Below are 18,692 nucleotides of genomic sequence, written 5' to 3'. Positions count from 1 at the left end.
ACTCTATAAGTAACTCTTCTTCTGTTTTGATTAAAGGTGAAATTTTTAAGTGGTGAAATAATTCCACTAACTCTTCGTTTTTAGACGCATTATGCTTGGTAACGCATTCAATGGCGTCGAAAAACGAATTCCATCTTGTAGCATTATAGAGAACGAAAAGCACACCCAATTTTTGTTTGATGACGGCTGCTGCCAAAGAACTACGTGCTTGTTTATTCCATATTGCCTGTAGTTTTGTGTCAAGACACTTCTTCACCTTTTTGAAAGTAATGTTGGAGATATTATCACTGTTAAAAAACTTACCAACTATTTCGGGGTTAAACGCCCTAAATTCTCGGCAAACCAGATCTGGGGTTCCCAAACCCGAAATTTTTTTTTTCGTATCGCAATACGAATTTGTTGTGGTTGTTACCTCTAAATTTTCATGGTTATTTAGAAGGTTACCTACGTAAATTATTCTATAGTAGCCTATCCAGCTAGGGAACGATGAGCCAATTAAAGAAATTAGACGGAATGTAAGACGATTAAACTTTGTATTGCTCTTTGCCAACCAAAATTGCATTTTGTTTGAATGTTGTCAGTTCAACGAAACATTAATGAACGACGACGACGACAATGACAACGAACAAAAGGTCAATTACAGTTTAACAGCATTAGGAGTGTTTACAAAAAGAGGTAAACCAGGACAATTTCTGGAACAATCATCTTTTAAACCGAAGACCTTACTTTGCAGGAACAACAGTGATTTCAATACTTGCTTACTATATTCGATACAGAAAACATAGTAAGAGGAAAATACGTTCAACAATGCCTCGGAGACCGAGTTAGAAGTTACCAAAACTGGGTTATCTACAATGACGTGGAAAGAATCTTCAATTTGAATGATGAACGGGGGACGATTGACCGTCTCCTTTAATACCGCATCCAGGCTAACTGAATCCTGAAGAAAATGGATGAAAATTAAAAAGAATCAATGCAAAGCTTTAAAACCAACATACTTCTTGAGGATAATACAGAAAGTGAGAAGGGATAACACCCTTTTTCTTCCTGACTGGAATTAGATAGGGTAAAACCTCAAGTGCTGCGCAAGCACAAATGTCTAAAAATGAAAAACATACAAATGAAAAAAATAATTACGACAACATTCACTTTCATTAAGCCTACTGTACTAATCATACCACTAGGCACATGCTCAGAACCTTGTTCAGAATCCAACGTAATAGTACTTAGTTGCTTAGATGTAGAAGAGATCACCAAATTGTCTATGCAAAATAAATCAAATGATTACGATCAAATTTACTTTCACTAAGTATACAATTTACCACTAGACACATCATCACAATCCAATCCAGAATCAAATGGAGAAATAGTATTTAGAAGCTTGGATGTAGTAACATTCCCCAAATTGCCTGTAAAAAGAAATCATAGAAAATTTTACTAGACATTCTGTGTTAAATGACTAAATAATATACCTGAATGTGTGTAATCTTGAAAAGATGTTCGTGAACTATTTTGGTGAAGAATGGGAGTTGAGTGGAGTATGTTATCAAAGCTTTGCTCAGTTGAGCTTTCTTCTAGAATAATTTCGTATGGGGCATTTGCCCTACCGTCAACTAATTCGACAAATACACACCGTTTCTTCACGTTATCGAGAGACGCCATTTCCGTTCCCATACAATAAAATCTGACAAGTCTTACACGGGTTAGAGGTTGCCGTCTTGCTCTGTTACCTAAGACCATGCTTGTTTGCGTACCTTTTTAGTAAATTGTTGGCAACATAGCTACGTCATATTTGCTTTAGTTTCCATATTTTTGCAAAAGTGAATATTATTTGTAAAATCGTAAATTTACTGCTTGAAGATGCAGTCACTTTTCAACAAACAAAAAATTCTGGAAACTTTACTCGATTCTTATACTTGCAAAATAGAAGGATGTAACACCGTGACAAATTCAAGTAAAAAAACGTTGAGTCATCTAACTTTACAAGTCCTTGTTTATTCAGCACTGAGTGTTTTCACTTGTCAAACTTCAAATCTTTTGATGGATTATATCGCCATTTTAAAACATTCTACCCGAGTTTTTTTTATAGTCCTGCGATTGAACAATCGCAAGTTATTGAATCGTGTACCGAAACAGAAGTTGTGAACAATAACTCAGGAATTGAAATTGGTAAGTGATTGTAGGCTACTAAAAGCTGTCCGTAACCTTTTATTAAGAAGCTTTTTAAATTTTTAGACTGTGAGCTGCATTCCTCGCATGTTGAATTAGTGAAACCTAGAGATGTTGATTTACAACACCTTGGTGCAGATTTTGTCCTAAACATGTTGACGGAACAAAAGTTAACCCAAGTTAATGTCCAGTATGTCATGGAAGCAGCAACGACTTTGATCAATGAAGCTTTTAAATATTGTTTCTCATCATTGTGGGAAATTTGTTTTCATTTGTGAGATGTATCGAACTATTTCATTTGATAACAAAAATCAGTCTTTCCTTATTGGAAGAAGAACAGATTGTTTGCAAATTGCTCTGAATCCCTTACAACTGAAGAATTTTGATGTCTATCACTTTCACTCTGCCCCTTCTCGTTCCCAGAAATTGTATGTCCCTACTAAGACAGAAATTTATCGCCATGTACTTCTGTGAGTAATAAAGCTGTGTTTGTCTACTCTAAAACTTCTTTCTCTTTGAAGCCCACAAATTTCGGAGTTAGTTGTCCAAAATATTTGCGACATACTTGAAAAAATGAAAGTGGTACGTAAAACCCCAGAATTTTCGAAAAAAGTCAAAATTTCGTACATTTACAAATTTTTGGTGGTTGACAACCCCAAATAAGTGGTACCCTTTTTAACAGTGATTGATATCCGTAGTGGCAATAAGGTTTAAAAGATGACATGAGTGTTGTAATGTTCACCACTAGGTGTCCTACCATCCCCTCTTCATGTAATACCCAGACCGTGGCGGATGGAATACACTCAGAGAGACTCAGACACTCAAAACTACATTATGGTGTCAGAAGTTGTCAAGTTGAGCAATTTTCAATTTCTCTGTTGGTATTTAATGATTGGAGTGTTTTGCCACTGCTTCTTGAGAAGTAAGTTTCACACAGTTTCATTATTATTTTGTTTAACGAACAAGTGTGATGTACTGAGTGTGTGTTACAACAAACTTGGGTCCTGTGGTCTCTCATCTGTATCCGCTGCAATCGTGAACATCCGTTGTTCACGTGGTTTCTTGTTACTGCGTCTGGGGTTTAAGACTTATTCTCTATCAAGTGACTTAGTTTTGATTCAGTTTTTGGTACCTTCGTGTTATTTAACAGCGCTAGCACAACTAGATTTTGGTTTCATCAGAAAGTCGAGCGCGGTCATCATGGCTACGGTACTAAAATTTTATGATCCTTTCAATTTCACGGCTCCAAACTTGGAGCCTTGGTCAAGCATTGGAGTGGGACCAATGGCGTCACCAGTTGACTTGTATATTAAGGGAACACGTAAAGAAGAAGAAGTCATAGTCGGTGGACTTTTATCTTTGCTTGGTAGAGAAGGAATCAAGATTTATGATACCTTAGCCTTGTCAGCTGCTAATGCGAAGAATATCAAGTCAGTATTGGATGCACTGACAGAGTATTTTCAACCACTTAAAAGTGAGGTGTTTGATCAGTTCCTGTTTCATCGTAGTCATCAACAACCGGGTGAGCCTTTCGACGTGTGGTTAGTGGAACTTTGAAGTTTAGTTAAGCCGTGCAATTACGGAATTTCGGTTGTGATTGAGTCCATAGGGCGAGATCAAATCGTACTTGAAGTAGCCAATGACCAAGTTCGAGAAAAACTTTTATTGAAAACTAATCTGACTTTGACTGGGGCGTGCAGTATTGTTCGTGCGAGTGAATCAGCATCATCACAGCTTACATAGATGGCCTCTCGTTCAGATGTGACCGTACATCGTCTCACTGACAGCTCGTCAAAAGGAAGGCCGCCGGCAACTCAGTCCAACAAAAGTCGTCAGAACAGTGGAAGTGGACAGCAACAGCATTATGTAAATTGCCAAGGCTGCGGTCGACGTCATAAAAAAGAACAGTGTTCTGCAACAAGTGTAGTGCAAAAGTGTAGTACAAGTGTAGAATACTATTCGTGTGGCCAGCTGGGACATTTCGCAAATAGATATACCAATCTCAAGGCTAGTAATGGTCCAGCTAAATATCGGCAGATGGCGCCACAAACTACACTTCAAAACGACGTCCGTAATACACCGGTACGTCCAGCACAGCGTGGAACATTCATGCAGCAGAAGATACACGCCGTTGAAGAGAAGGAGTTGGAAGGCCAGTTTCCAGAGGCCAGTGGATTTTTAGCAGATCTTGTGAATTACCAGCTTACTTTCTCAGAAGGAAAGGAAGAACAATGGTACGAATGAATTAACGGTAGATGGAGTGGCGGCAATTCACTTTAAACTTGATTTAGGGGCTACGTGTAACGTTTTGCCTTATGAATTGTATATCCGTGTGTGCCCAAATGGTGGGAATTTGGAACCAGACCCTAGTGTATGAAACTACAGTGCAAAAGGTGGATATTTAGATGTACTTGGAGTTCACAGAGGTCGTGTGGTGCGCAAAGGAGTCACTTATGAACTTAGGTTCGTCATTGTGAACGAACCGGGTCAACTGGCCATTTTTGGACTCCCGGCGTGCAAGCTGATTAGGTTGATTGAGAGAGTTCATACAGTTAACTTTACACAACAACATGGTCAACCAGCGTTAGTGAAAGAATTTTCTGATGTGTTTAATGGAATTGGCAAGCTGCCTGAAATTCAGCTCGCAACGGGTGCAGCTCATGTGGATCTGGTCGTCTCGGCAGCAGGTCGTCCCTTTAGTTTAGAGAAACAGGTGTTTAACAATCTGTACCAGATGGTGGCGGAAAACATCATAGTACCTGTGGTGGAACCAACAGAGTGGGTCAGCAGGATGTTAGTTGTGGGCTAACCGGATGGAGATGTTCGCATTTGTCTCGATCCATCCAACTTAAACAAAGCCATTGAACGCCAGCATTTCATGGTGCCAACTGTAGAACAATTATTTGGAAACCTAGGTAAAGCAAAGTACCTTTGTAGTATCGACGCGGCGTCCGGCTTTTATTAAATTCCCCTTTCTGAACGTTCATTTTATTTGTGTACAATGGCAACACCAAAAGGACGGTACCGATATCTTCTTTTGCCGTTTGGGCCGTTTGGGCTCATATCTGCCCCGAGGTGTATCTGCAAGTGATATCGGAGCTGTTTGGCGACCTTCAAGGAGTGCTAATCTATTTTGAAGACTTTTTGGTGATGGGAGAAACGAAAGAAGAACTAGAGTGTAATTTACATTGAGTGTAGGTACGTTGCCGTGAAGTGAACTGAAAGCTACAATTAAAAAAGTGTCGTTTTTTTTCAGGAGCTACCTTGGTTGGGACATGTGATTGCTCAAGGAGCCCTGAAAGTTGATCCTGTAAAAGTGGAAGCCATTGTGAACATGCCTGCCCCTACGGATAAAACAGGCTTAACTCGGTTATTAGGAATGGTAACGTACTTGGATAAGTTCTGTAAGAATTTAGCATTGATTACCCGTCCGCTTTGTAACATTTTAAAACAGGATGCGGCCTGGGTGTGGGATGAGCAGCAAGAGAAGGCGTTGTGTGCGTTAAAACTTCCACCTCGTCGTTACCAGTTTTGAAATGGTTTGACCTGTCCAAGCCGTTGGTAGTTTCGGTCGACGCGTCGCCGTGCTTTTGCAGGATGGAAAACCGGTCGCGTTTTCTTCTACGTAGCTGATAGAAATTCCAACACGATACTGCCAGATAGAAAAAGAGTTGTTGGCCTATCTTCAGTTTCAACCCGACAAACTTACGGGGTTTAAAATTTTACTGCCATATTCAGACAATTTTCCTAAAATTAACTTAAAATTCTACCCTATGGAAAGAACATAATGAAAATGAGCACCCCAACAAAATTCATTTTTCATTTAATCACTACTATTATTCAAAATATAAAGCTATTTAAATGCGAAAATTAGTAGAATTATAGTGTCGGATTAATCTTGCTAATTTTTAATGGATCCTACTTTTCAACTCTTAAAGACAGTCATTCGTAGGTGCTGGCCTGAAAAACGTAATCAGTTTCCGGCTCCGGTTAAACAATTTCGGTCTGTCCGGGATGAGTTTTTGGCCATGGAGGGAGTGTTGTTATGTGGTACTCGCTTAGTGGTCCCGATGTCGCTTCGTCGTAAAACAATGGAAGGAATCCATGACGGGCATTTTGGTGAAACTAAATAGGTGCTACGCGCAAAATCGGTGGTGTATTGGCCTGGCTGGGAAGGTCAAGTCAAGAACATAGTAACAAGCTGCACGGTGTGTCAAGAAAACAGGTGTCGCAATCCGAAACAGCCTTTATATCCTGTTCGTCTCACAGACTACGCCTTTCAGATGGTGTCGGCGGACTCGTTTTATTTTAACAACGTGAATTATCTTACACTCGTCAACTCGTACAGTAAGTGGCCTTGCTTTGTTCCTATCAAGTCCATGCCCAATCAAGTCCATGTCGTCGTCAGCGTTAATTGAAGAATTGTCCAGATTCTTCTGCGATTTTGGGCGTCCGGAAGAGTTTGAGACAGACAATGGGAAGCAATTCGTTAGTGCAGAATTTCGGAAGTACTGCAAGAAGATAAATGTCGTTCAAGTTACGTCCAGTCCAGAACATGCCCAGTCTATTGGATTCGTTAAACGTCACATTTAGACGGTTAAATACGTCCTTCTTCAAATGTTTGCAGATAGCAAACCGCTATGAGAGGCCCTGACAGCGATACGCTCCACCCCGATATCCAGCTCATTGCCAGCCCCTTGGTTTTACTTCAAGGTCTCAATCTGCGTGGCTCTCTGCTTTTCATAGCGCCATCACTCAAATCCGCAGGGATTCCTGCTTCTGTTGTTCGGGAGGAGTTGGTGCGTCGTCAACAGAAAGCTGCATTTATTCAACCCCGGTCGGTTGATGTTCGCTCCTTCCCGTTGGCTGTTGGTCAACCTGTTCGGGCCCTGATTAAAAATAAGGGGTTGCCAGGTGTTGTTAGTGTAGTTTGCCCTGAACCGAATTCATACGTCGTGCGTCTAAGCGATGGCCGTCTATTTCGACGTACATGCTGGGCGATTAATATTTCAGCTATTGACTCCAATTTGAGTCCTGTTAGATCATGTTTTCATCGCCCTCAAGCTGTAGACATTGCCGCTGTTCCGACCCCAGTAGTTAGACGGGCTGCTACTTTTCCGGTTGTTGCTCCGTTATCCGTATCCAAGCCGGCCCCTGCTCCCACGACTGTTCATCCGTCCAGTACCAGCGGTACTTCTGGTCCGTTATCGGTGGTGCGACAACAAGATAGTATGGCTACTCCAATTGATTGAATCACACTTCAACTTAAAAATTAAAGTTTCGAACTTCAGGGGTCGAATTCCGAATTTTTTTAAAGACTTGACTTGAACTTGACTTGAAACAGTCTTAGTTAAGTACGACTTAAATCAAGTATTGGGCTGAAGTTCGAAACTTTAATTTACAAGTTGAAGTGTGATTCCGAACAAAAAAAGCTCACTTAATTTCCTTTACTTAACTAAGATTATTTACTCGACTTAGGAAATTCACTTGACTTGAAATTGGCAACTGAGCCAATGAGAGAAGGCCTACTGAAAATATTTCTTAATTTAGCAGCAGACGCTTTCTCATTTTATTAGAGAGTGAAAGGAACTTAAACGAGTAAACAAGAATTGAGCCGTCGACCGTGTAAAGGTTTTAAGTTTCGTTTGTGCTTTTCAACTTGTGCAATGAGTCTTCCAAAAGGTACAAAAAGATAAAGAGATGTGTGGCTTGAAAAGGAAACTTACACCATGCTGGAAACTTTTATTATATATACAAGGTAACGTGTGAATCATGTCATTTGAACTAAAGAATTACTTTAATTTTGATTTTATCATCACATCACATCACATATGCTTTTTCGTGCAATATTGGACGTTGAATCCGAATATGAGTTCCGTCAATGGAACCAATGATGCCTGGAATACGGGCTATTTCTGCATACTCGCGTTTCAACTATATATGTAACAAAATTTTACTAACATATAAACTTATAAATTTAGAATGTTTTCTCACGTCATTTAGGTTATCGGGGAATCGAATATGATTCGGTGATATAAGGCATAAGGCTAGGGATACTGCAGAAATGGACCGTGAAACAGACGATTGGCTGTATCGAAGAACATTTCATATTACAGTTTGGAATGTTCCAGTTGCATAGAATTGTAATGCAATCAGTACCATGTCAAGTGGAAGTAAATTCTCTTTGCTGCTGTCTCTCGTTTTGGTAAAATGTCTGTTACCAGTGCTATTAAATATAACAGTTATGGTAGGAATATTAAATATACAACAATTCATGTTCAATTTAAACCTGTTAAATATTCTATGGAAGGTCGATCGAATCTAAATGTCCTCATTAACTTTTCCGCGGAGAAATAACTTAAAACATCTTTCCGTGTTTGGTAATATGGGATAAGACGTTTTCTTGCACTGCGTTCATCGTCTCGTTCTGAATTAGCACTTTCTGTTGAGGAATCGTCAACATTGTCTGTTAAATTATCTAGATCTTCTAAAAACTCATCAATTACGTCAGTATGATCCGCCATTGTGTAAACAAAAACAATATCACTGCCCATTTCTCTCACAACTTAGGCAAACTTGAGCCTTAAGTCAGTTTCAAGGCACCTAGGAAGGTACCTTGAGATTTCGGAGACTTAACTAAGTTTGGGGACTCGACTTTTGCGTTTTCAAGTACAAGTTTTCAACTTGACTTGAGTTTTTTGTGCTCGGAATCCTACTTGGATGAAAGTCTGAAAAAATTTTCAAGTCAAGTCGGAAAACCAACTAAGTCAAGTCCAAGTCAAGTAAAAAAGGACGTTCGGAATTCGACCCCAGGGGTCGTATTCCGAACGGCGACTTGAACTAAGGAAAACTTGACTTGAAACAATCTAAGTTAAGTCCGAGTTAAGTCAAGTTTTGAGCTAAAGTTAGAAACTTTCAATCTCAAGTCAAGGTGTTATTCCGAACACAAAAAGATGAAGTTTTTCCCAGGACTTAACTTAGATTTTTTACTTAGCTTTAAAATGCAACTTGACTTGAAATTGACAACTCAACCAATGGCAGAGGACGTTGCTCAAAATTCTTCTCGTGGTTGCAGACGAATTTTAAGTGTCTAAGTCATAGCAAAAAGAAGTTGGAACTTGTACGCAAAGTGACTCAAAATTGCTGTGATTGTACTTTTGTTTACATAGTTGTTTTGAAAATGAGTCGCGATAAAGCTCAGAAAAGGCAGCGTGATATTTGGGTTGAAAATGAAACCTACACCCTTTTGGGTGTAGGTTAAATAATAAATAAAATAAAATATATAAAAATAAAATATAATAAAATAAATAATAAATAAAGAAACAAAATAAAAATTTTGTAAAAGGGGAATTAATTCTGCATTAATTTTTGTGTGATAAAACCTGTGATGAATTCTATAGAAAGTCGATCGAACCTAAAAGTCGCCATTAATTTGTCAGCAGAAAAATAACTTAGAATATCTTAACTTAGTAACTGTATATGAACAAGAAATTGGAAAAATGTAGGAATGTATTGAAGTAAGACACCGGTACTGTACCGGTGTCTTACTTCAATACTCAACTAAACTAAACTCAACAGAAAAGGAACTCGAATGGAACTGAACTCCAACTCGTACTCCAACTAATTACCTGTAAAGGAGGGTCGTAGCCTTTTTCATGAAAAAGAGGTGACCATGAACCGAATACGGGAAACAGTAGAAAATGGTGGCTCTGTGTAAAAGCCACCACCGGCAGTTCTGTCATTTCATTTAAGTCAAATTTTAGGGATATAAAGAGGTAACCAGGCACCAGGATAAGTCACGGAAAAAAGAGAAGAATTATCGTTTTAGGCCGTACGATTTACCGGAGAGAACGAGAGTTAAAGGTATAAATTAGCATTTTATAGCCCTGTTTAAAAGCCACCACCGAACAGGTCAATTAACTCGATTTTAAGTAAATAATTAATAAAAATATTTCTATATCTAAGTGTTATTTGTTCATTGGGATCTTAATCTTAGAAGAGGTTGAATACTTTGGCCCGTGCTGTGTAGGTAAAAAAATATGCTAAAAGTTGGAAACAAGTATGGATATGTTCTGGTTTCCGGCAAAATTAGGGTACTGTTGTGTTAGTCGGCTGATGTAAGAATATGTCTTTGGGTGGTGCAGGTGTGTTTTATGGGGTCAATGGAAAAAACAATATTTGCTGTTAGAAAACAGCAAAATTCAGGGATGACGTACGCCTTTGAAAAATAATTATGTATAGAGGTATAAAGAATAACTTATTCTTAATGTTGGGGAAAAACAAAATAAAAAGGGGCTACTTTTGGGGAAAAGACTACTGACGATGCCGGTGACGCGAAACCGGGAAATAGGGAAATTGCGGCAACATATATCGTGTAACAGCAAACTTGTCGATCAGTTGACGGATTTTTTAGTTTTTTACATAACTTTTACCGTTCAGCCGAAAAAACAAAACAAAAAACAAACGACCTGACGTAGCGCCATAAGACGCGGTGTTAGAAACAGCAAAAACTTCGGAATGTACGTATGTTTGGATGGGGGCCGTATCTACATAAATCTTTTATTGCAAACACATGTATGTATGCTTACCTAAAAATGGAATATACATACACAAGTTAAATAAAATTTAAACAAAAAAATTTAAAATATACATGCTAAACAGCTAATTCGACAGAATCTTCTGCTAGACAGCTGAACGAGAAAAACACACAAATATATGAAGGAAGCAAGCCAACGTAAAATCTCCTGCAGAACAGAAAAATTTGAGAGCAGAAAGCAGAAAGAGAAGGAGGGATTAATAGGTGATGAGAGGGAGAGAGCAAATCAGAGAGTCGGAATAGTCCCACTGGGATCCGGTATGACTGTCTCTACCTTTCGAGACGTGTTGATATTGTTGATGCTTGAAGTTAACGTGGTTGATGCTTGATTCCTTTCAATGCGGTTTTGTGGCTTAAACTGAAGGTGTCAGCTAAATTTCAGGGTCATACCCAGAATAATCAGGGTACTAACCGGTAAAAATCAAGTTTGAAAATAGGGAAATGAAATTGGTTTCGATATTTCGTTACGCACGTGAAACATGGTTAGGTTGTTGCCTCAAAAACAGAAGAACTGTTACCTACCGGATCTAATTCTTTAGACTAGAAATCCTAGTCGTCTGGCCTTAATACCAACGCATTGGACACAAGGCTGAGCCCCAGCTAGGGATTGGCCTCGATTGGTTCTTCTTGGGTCTCCGCAGTAACAGAGTAGTTGAAATAACACCGACTGCTTTAATGAAAATCCTTTTTGCAATTTACATTTAAAACTTTCAAACTTCCTCAACCTCCAAGAAGATCCCAGCCGAAATAGGTAAGGTCAAATTTAAATTTTTGTTTAATTCATCGATATTGTCACGCGGTCATTCAACCGCGCTAGTGTTTCGGCGTCAAGGCTCGCTCTGGTATGTAAGACCAGAGTTCTAAGGGCAGCCGGACGCTTTTCCGGGGCGAGACATCCGGTCGCCTGCTATATAGAGACCAAAAGTCGGTATGATCGGGGTTGTTTTTTGTCAGAGTCGTTAGTTATTGCAGCCAATTATTGAATACACTAGTTACCACTAAACGGAGTTGTTACATGGTGGAGATGCAAATCCACACGTAAGTCCTTTCTTAACACTTCTATTTTTTGTGAGCTTTCGCTCTACTAGTAGGCAAGGGGGTGAAGAAGTCGTGAGGAGCGCCTGAGAGTCAACGATCCAGCGGATCAGTGCGCCTTAAATTGCCGGGGTACGGAGCTACGACGTCAACCTTGCCGACGTACAGGTGAAGCGAGCGGAATTAGTGGAAGACAGAAAGGAGGAAAGGCCAAACCCGTAGATTAAGATTCGCTGGGACGCAGAGTGGTTAAGTGAAGGTTAGACGCACTGCGGAACTAGGCCGACGGGGGTAAGCTGCAGGTTCAGACGAAAAGCTGAGTGCGGCAGAGGAAAGAAGACACCGGAAGGAGCGGAATAGATGTGAAGGGTGATCAGAGGTCGGGGTCCGCGGAGTAGAGACGGCTCAGGGTGGTTGGCGTTAGAGTGTAAAGAACCAAAACAATTTATTCTTTATTCTTTTCCTTATTTTTTCCCTACCCTTTATTCTTACGTAACATTAAATTTTTATACGCCCCTCTTTTCTATGTAATTTCTTCCTTAGACGTCTTACAGACTGATTTACCCTTCAAACGTTTCAACTTGATTTCCTTGTAGTTCGACCTTCACGAACCCCGTATAAAAACTTTTTGTTCTATAGAAAATAGTAGAGACACCTTTCACAATTCAGTTCCTAAAGAGTTGTTCAAAACTACAAATTTTTTGGCACACTTATTTTGGCATAACCCATTACTATTTCGGCTTCGTGTCATTTTGGAAAACGTTGTTATCCAGGCAACCGAATGATGAATTCAATAAATTTTATTTCGGGGATTTCTCACACGAATGTCAAAGTAATACAACCCGGGAAATTCAAACTTCATTTCTTAAAAAACCCGTAGAGCATTATTTCGTCTTATCACAACTTATCATTACTGATGAATACTAGCGAATAATAAAAACAAATGCAAAAATAAGAATCATGAGGTAATGACTTAACATTTATTATCACTTTTAATTGCTCATTTTCAAGAAAAGCTTATTAGTGAAAAATACACAATAAATTATGTCAATACTCCATCTATTCGGAGGCTCCGTCTCGCACTTCCTCTTCAGCGGACGAGCCGTCTGGGCTCTCATCGTTTTCATCTGATGAACTAGACGAGCTGCATTCATCAACTTCCAACCTCTGAAAGGAACAAACTGATTTTTCAATTTTTTCTTTAAAATTTGCCACTTTGCGCAAAAGCAGGAAATATCTGCCGCAAACATCTTGACACACTGAAATAGCTGGAAGCTTGAGCGACTCTATTTCCTTTTCTAACTGTCGTTTCTGTAGCACCAAAACGTCACAGTAATTCATGATTTCCTCTTTTACCTTAATTACTTCTTCGTCGTAGCGCATCATCAGCATCCAAGTGTCGATTATATCAAAATTTTCTCGGGATACGACTATGTTGTGTCAGTAAAATAATTAATACTAATTTGTTACAATTCATAACAAAAAATAAATAATGATTACTTCCATCCGTTTGCCATGGAAAGACACCGTCATGGAAATCGTTTCCGGTAATTTTAGCCAATGTTTCTATATTTCTATCATTTTCTCTAGACACGCCCAACTTTTGTCTTTCGTGACACTCTTTTATTGCCTCATTAATTTGGGCGATGCGCAATTTCACTTTGGTCTTTGCTACGCTCAAGCCCTTCCGCATCATAATTCGTTCTTTTGAAGAACCTATCAAAATAGCACGAATAAAAAAGGCATATATCTTTGGGAATTATAAATCACCCACCAACAATTAAAGCTATCCGCCTTTCAATTCGCTTGATATGAAGGTATGTACCTTCTAGGTCCCCTCGCTCATATGAGAGTGCCCAATTGGAGGATGCGAGTTTGTCTAAAAAATAAATTGGCATGATGTACGTTTGTTTTTATATCTAATAAATATATATACTGTTGCTCTCTATGGCTTTTATCTTCAATTCCTCCAGAATGAATGGAAGGTCTTTTTCGGAGATCCATTTCCTTTTCAATAATTTTTGGAGTTCCTGTCGATGTATGGGGGCCTGTTTCCTAGCCTGTGACACGATAGTACGCTGAAATTCATTCAAAGAAATAAAGAAAAGAAAACTATGTCTTACTTTGAGCAAACGTGCAACAAGAATCTTGTCTATCGTATCATTTTTCCGTTCATTCTAATACAGAATGGCAGCACTCAAATGATCTCGACGGGCTGAGAATAAGCAAAAAAGATTTAAAAAAATTGTATTATAGGCCTTTAAAACATGCTTGAAACACTTACATGCATCACTCATGTGTTTAGTACAACTTCCGTAGCGGGACATGGTAGAAAAGACTTGTTCTTGTTCCTCTCCGAGAGTTGCTGCCGCCCCTTTCTTCCAGTGACCGGACCAGAGGATCTAATAAAATTGGAAAGATAGAAAATGTAGTAAATTCGAGCTTTTTACAAAAATAATTACTTGGCATGGCCAAGAATGGGTTTTCCCGTGCCACCTAGATAGAAAAGGACTGCATTCTGACGTCAGCTTTGAATATTGAGTTAGTTTCAAGCCAAAAACATGCACAAACGGCCAGTTATGGCAAACCACATCCTGGCAGAAAAATTTGCTAGGCAATTTGCTGTGGAGAAAGTGGAAGTGTCGGTTAGTTTCCCCTCTCTCCATGTTGGCTGCACCTAGCACCACTCAGCATTCCCGTTTGGGTAATATTTTTTTTTTCCTTGCTGCATAACTCCTTCCTGCGGTGTAAGTTGAACCTCCGCAACTATCCTTTTCTTTTCTCTATGGGGGAACATTAAATGTTAATAAGTTAAATAACATGAACTACTTTAAAAACTTACTGGATTTTTTTTTCATTTATCTTGTTAACGTGTTTCAGGACGTCGGAATCTGCAGATATCACAGTATCTCCAAACAAGGAAGACGCCTCGTACCTTAAATGAGGAAAGCAGGTTTCAGAATTAAGTCATCATCCTGTTTTAAACTGTACAAATTTTCCAAATTACTGATGTTTGAGCAGCCATCTGAGCAACTTGAACTTTCCATCCAAATGGATGGCCAACGGAAGTTTCCCATAAGCTGTACAGAAGAGAATTTTGACGTTTTTCGAAGAACTTGGGTCACCTTCACTCTCCTCGACCATTAATTGGGTCAGTTTAACTATGTCCTCTCGAATTTTGTGCTGAAGGAATTCCTATTCTTTGCTTGTACGACCAAAGTGAGTCCTTTTTATTACACCATACTGCAAAATTAAATCAGGATTAGCCGATGTGATAAACCACTTACAAATTTTTAGTTTACATACTCGCCCTCTCATTTTACTAATAAGCTCCAAAGTCTTAACAAACTTTCTCTCAGATGTTCCCGGGGTTTCGTGTTTCAGAATGTTCCAAAACTCCATTAGTTCAATGCTGAAATAGCATGATATTGAACTTGTTGTGCCAGGAAAATATCCCGACTCGATGTAGTTTTCAGGTGTGCCTTCTGTTACGTTCGTAACGAGTACGCTGGGCTAGAAAGAGGCAATTAAATAATTAAACGAAATAGTTGTATTTCGTCCCTGCACTTGGGATTCGCACAGTTACGCGAAAAAGGGGAACACGCGAAAAAGGAATGGAAAATAATCCGCGAGGGGAAGCCAGCGTTAAGCAAAGCGCCCTCCTATGGTCCTGTCGCTCAGACGGTTTACCCTCTACTGCCTCTTACAACAGGTAGGCAAAGGCGTCTGGCTAATTGACCCGCCATCTGGCAGAGACCAACACATAATTAGGGATGGGGATATTGGCGGGAGATACAATTGTAACATTCGGCCCTTCCTGACTCGAAGTTCGCCATAAAAAAAACAAAAAAAACAAAAAAACGAGAACAAACAAAACAAAACACAAAAGGGAACAAGACGAGCACAACTGATTTAAACAAAAGAAAAGCAAAACAAAGAACTTCGAAATTTCCACTTTTACCAACCCTCCAGAATATTATACCCTCCCTCCGCTCACGGCTCTAAAATTACCAGTTAAACACACGTGTTAAGAACAACGAAATCACAAAACAAAACAAAACAAAAACGAAGTAAATTCAACATGAATATACATTTTCCTTAAATACTAACCCCGCTTCATACCAAAAAAAAAACAAAAATTAAAAAAAACAAAACAAAACAAAATTCATCTAATACCTTTCCCTTGGCCTGCGACTTAATAAAAAAAAAAAAAAATGCAAGGAGACGATAGAGAAGGAAGATCGTGTTTAATACTGGTCAGTGAAGTCCTTCATCCATACTGGCCGTCTTGATTTGCGACCGGCTCTTTTAGTTGTTGTCCTCTCTTCTTTTCCTCTCTCATGTTCTCTTCTTTCTTCTTCTTCGTTTTCTCTTTCATGAACATCAGCTATCTCTCTTAGTTGTTCTTCGTCTTCATCTGGTTCGTCTATCCTGTCTTCTATTCCTTGCTCGTCTTCATCCCACTCGTCGTCAACTCTACCATTGAAACGACGAATTTGGCATACGTGGGCATGAAAACGCCGGAACGAATTTTTTTTTCTTGCAGCGGGCAGGTCTTCTACTAAAAAGGTCGTAGCCGATACTTTTTTGACGACTTGAAACGGGCCGGTAAATTTGGGAAGGAACTTCTTTGTTAGGCCTTTCTTACGTGGCCGGCGACGGACGAGGACTAGGTCACCGGGGAGAAGTTCGAACTGAACTCTCCTGCGTTTGTCGACTCGTTCCTTCACGGCTCGTTGTTTCTTTAAAATTCTCAGTCGTGCGGCTTCTCTTAATTTATGAACCCGTGATAGAAAATCAACGTGGCTCTCTTGCTCTTCAGCTGGCCATGGAAAAAGACGTTCGACGGGCAAGACTGGTTGGCGACCGTTCACCAACTCAAAAGGTGTGATCTCGGTAGTTGATTGACGCGCAGTATTGATTGCGTAAGCTGCTGCCGCCAGGTGCTTATCCCAGTCATTGTGCTGTGCGTTGATGAAGGCACAAAGCGCAAGTGTTAAAGTCCGATTAACGCGTTCCACCAGGCCGTTTGTTTCTGGATGTTCGGCTGTTGCTTGAATATGCTGAATTGCCCACTTTCTTATCTATTCCTCAAATAGTTCAGATGTAAAACATGATCCCTGATCGGAAATTATCCTTTGTGGTGTTCCGTGCCGGTATAGTATGTTCGATTCTAAGAAGATTGTCACAAATTTGGTTGATGTGTCCGGAACAGGCGCCATTTCAACCCATTTGGTTAAATAATCGATACAAACTATGACGTGACGATGGCCACTCGGCGTTTCTTTGAAGGGTCCAAGATGGTCGACGCCAATTAGCTGGAAAGGAGATGATGGAGGCTCGATAGGTTGAAGTTTGCCGACTGGAAGACCAACAGAGTGTTTGTGTTTTAAACAAAAGATACATGAATTTACAAAATTTTGGACACTCTTTCCCAGTCGCGGCCACCAAAACCTACTTTTAATTCTAAATAAAGTTTTCTCTACTCCCTGGTGCCCGGATGAGGGAAAATCATGACAAGATTCAAGGACTTTGCGACGTAGGATGGAGGGAACAACTAAAAGAAATTTTCTACCCGAATTACTATTTTTTTTATACAAAACTTTACCCCGAATAACAAACCGTTGAGACATATTGTTTTGAATTGGGGAACTCAAGGAAACGAAAATTGGTCGGAGTTGGCCGTCTTGTTGTTGCAAGAGGGCGACCTCATTGGATGCTAAGCCAGTTTCAGGCATATTTACGGCAATACAGCATGTTTCCTTTGTCTGAGAATCGTTGGTTTCGACAATCGTCTCCACCGGATTCCGAGACAGGGCGTCTGCTACTTGGTTGTCTACGCCTTTGACATGCTCAATGGTAAAATAAAATTCTTGGAGATCAAGCACCCACCTGGAAAATTTGCCCTTCAACTCCTTTTTCCCCATCATCCATTTTACAGAAGAACTATCCGTTTTCACAATGAAATGTCGACCATAAATGTAAGTGCGGAATTTCTTTAATGCCCACACAACTGCCAAACACTCCAGCTCGTTTGCGTGATAGCGCGTTTCTGCATCACTCAGCTTACGGCTAATAAAAGAGACGGGCCGATGTCCCTCACCAGCATCTTGTGACAATACTGCCCCAAGCCCGATTTGACTTGCGTCTGTCTGGATGGTGACTTCCCGAACGTCATCGAAATGAGCCAGAAGAGGAGCTGAGGTCAAGCACTCGACGATCCTGTTCTTTGCGCCTTCTTGACGCTCGGTCCATCTCCATCCAACATTCTTCTTCAAAAGTAAGTGTAAGGGGTGCGCAAGGGCTGCAAAATCTGGTATGAAACGCCGATAATATGAAGCGAGACCTAAAAACCCGCGTAAGGACTTCAGATTAGTTACTGGCATTGTCGTTAGGGCTCGAACTTTTTCACTCTCTGGGCGAATACCTTCCGCATCAACTACGTGTCCTAAATGAGACACCATGGTTGAGCCAAAAACACATTTATCGACGTTCAGAGTCAAATTTGCTTTTTCTAGGGCTGTTAGAACCAGCTCTAGACGTGCCAAGTGCTCTTCAAACGTCTTCCCAAAAACAAGAACGTCGTCCAGATAGACAAGACACATATGCCATTTCAGTCCAGCCAAAACCTTGTCCATTAAACGCTGGAACGTCGCTGGGGCACAGTTCAAACCGAACGGTAAACGAGAAAATTGATAAAGGCCGTCTGGTGTGACGAAGGCTGTTTTCTCTCGATCTTCTACCGCTACTGGCACCTGCCAATACCCGCTGGTCAAATCAAGACATGAAAAAAACTGGGCGCCTGCTAATCGATCGAAAACGTCGTCGATCCGAGGCAATGGATATACGTCACGTTTTGTCACTGCATTCAAGCGACGGAAATCGACACAAA

The 18,692-nt window shown here is 40.1% G+C and overlaps 2 protein-coding genes and 1 long non-coding RNA gene across 4 annotated transcripts; 1 reads left to right on the top strand and 2 right to left on the bottom strand.

Annotated features, from left to right (window-relative positions):
* Positions 1-523: 523 nt before the first annotated feature.
* LOC116936223 lies at positions 524-1,716 on the bottom strand. Its single transcript, XM_045179051.1, has 5 exons — positions 1,473-1,716; positions 1,323-1,409; positions 1,179-1,262; positions 999-1,099; positions 524-940 (listed from the first exon to the last, which is right to left on the bottom strand). The coding sequence occupies exons 1-5, from the start codon at positions 1,672-1,674 to the stop codon at positions 638-640; spliced, it is 777 nt and encodes a 258-aa protein (XP_045034986.1). The 5' UTR covers positions 1,675-1,716; the 3' UTR covers positions 524-637.
* A 1,253-nt stretch (positions 1,717-2,969) lies between these two features.
* Positions 2,970-5,982, top strand: LOC116930711. 2 transcript variants are annotated; one of them, XR_006651385.1, is made up of 4 exons: positions 2,970-5,084; positions 5,187-5,363; positions 5,426-5,551; positions 5,624-5,982. It is a non-coding gene; the product is annotated as an uncharacterized LOC116930711 (long non-coding RNA). The 2 variants fall into 2 exon arrangements; XR_006651384.1 differs by having other exon boundaries at positions 5,187-5,367.
* A 6,659-nt stretch (positions 5,983-12,641) lies between these two features.
* Positions 12,642-14,944, bottom strand: LOC116930710. Its single transcript, XM_045178695.1, has 10 exons — positions 14,808-14,944; positions 14,643-14,735; positions 14,559-14,583; positions 14,085-14,202; positions 13,924-13,952; positions 13,737-13,860; positions 13,575-13,679; positions 13,301-13,516; positions 13,157-13,230; positions 12,642-12,967 (listed from the first exon to the last, which is right to left on the bottom strand). Exons 1-10 carry the CDS (start codon positions 14,942-14,944, stop codon positions 12,860-12,862), a joined length of 1,029 nt encoding a protein of 342 aa, XP_045034630.1. The 3' UTR covers positions 12,642-12,859.
* Between the last annotated feature and the right edge of the window lie 3,748 nt (positions 14,945-18,692).

This window comes from Daphnia magna, linkage group LG9 (assembly GCF_020631705.1).
Source record: "Daphnia magna isolate NIES linkage group LG9, ASM2063170v1.1, whole genome shotgun sequence".
Lineage (NCBI taxonomy): Eukaryota > Metazoa > Arthropoda > Branchiopoda > Diplostraca > Daphniidae > Daphnia > Daphnia magna.
Note: the sequence above shows the minus strand (reverse complement) of the source record. Positions and strands in the feature narration are given on the sequence as shown.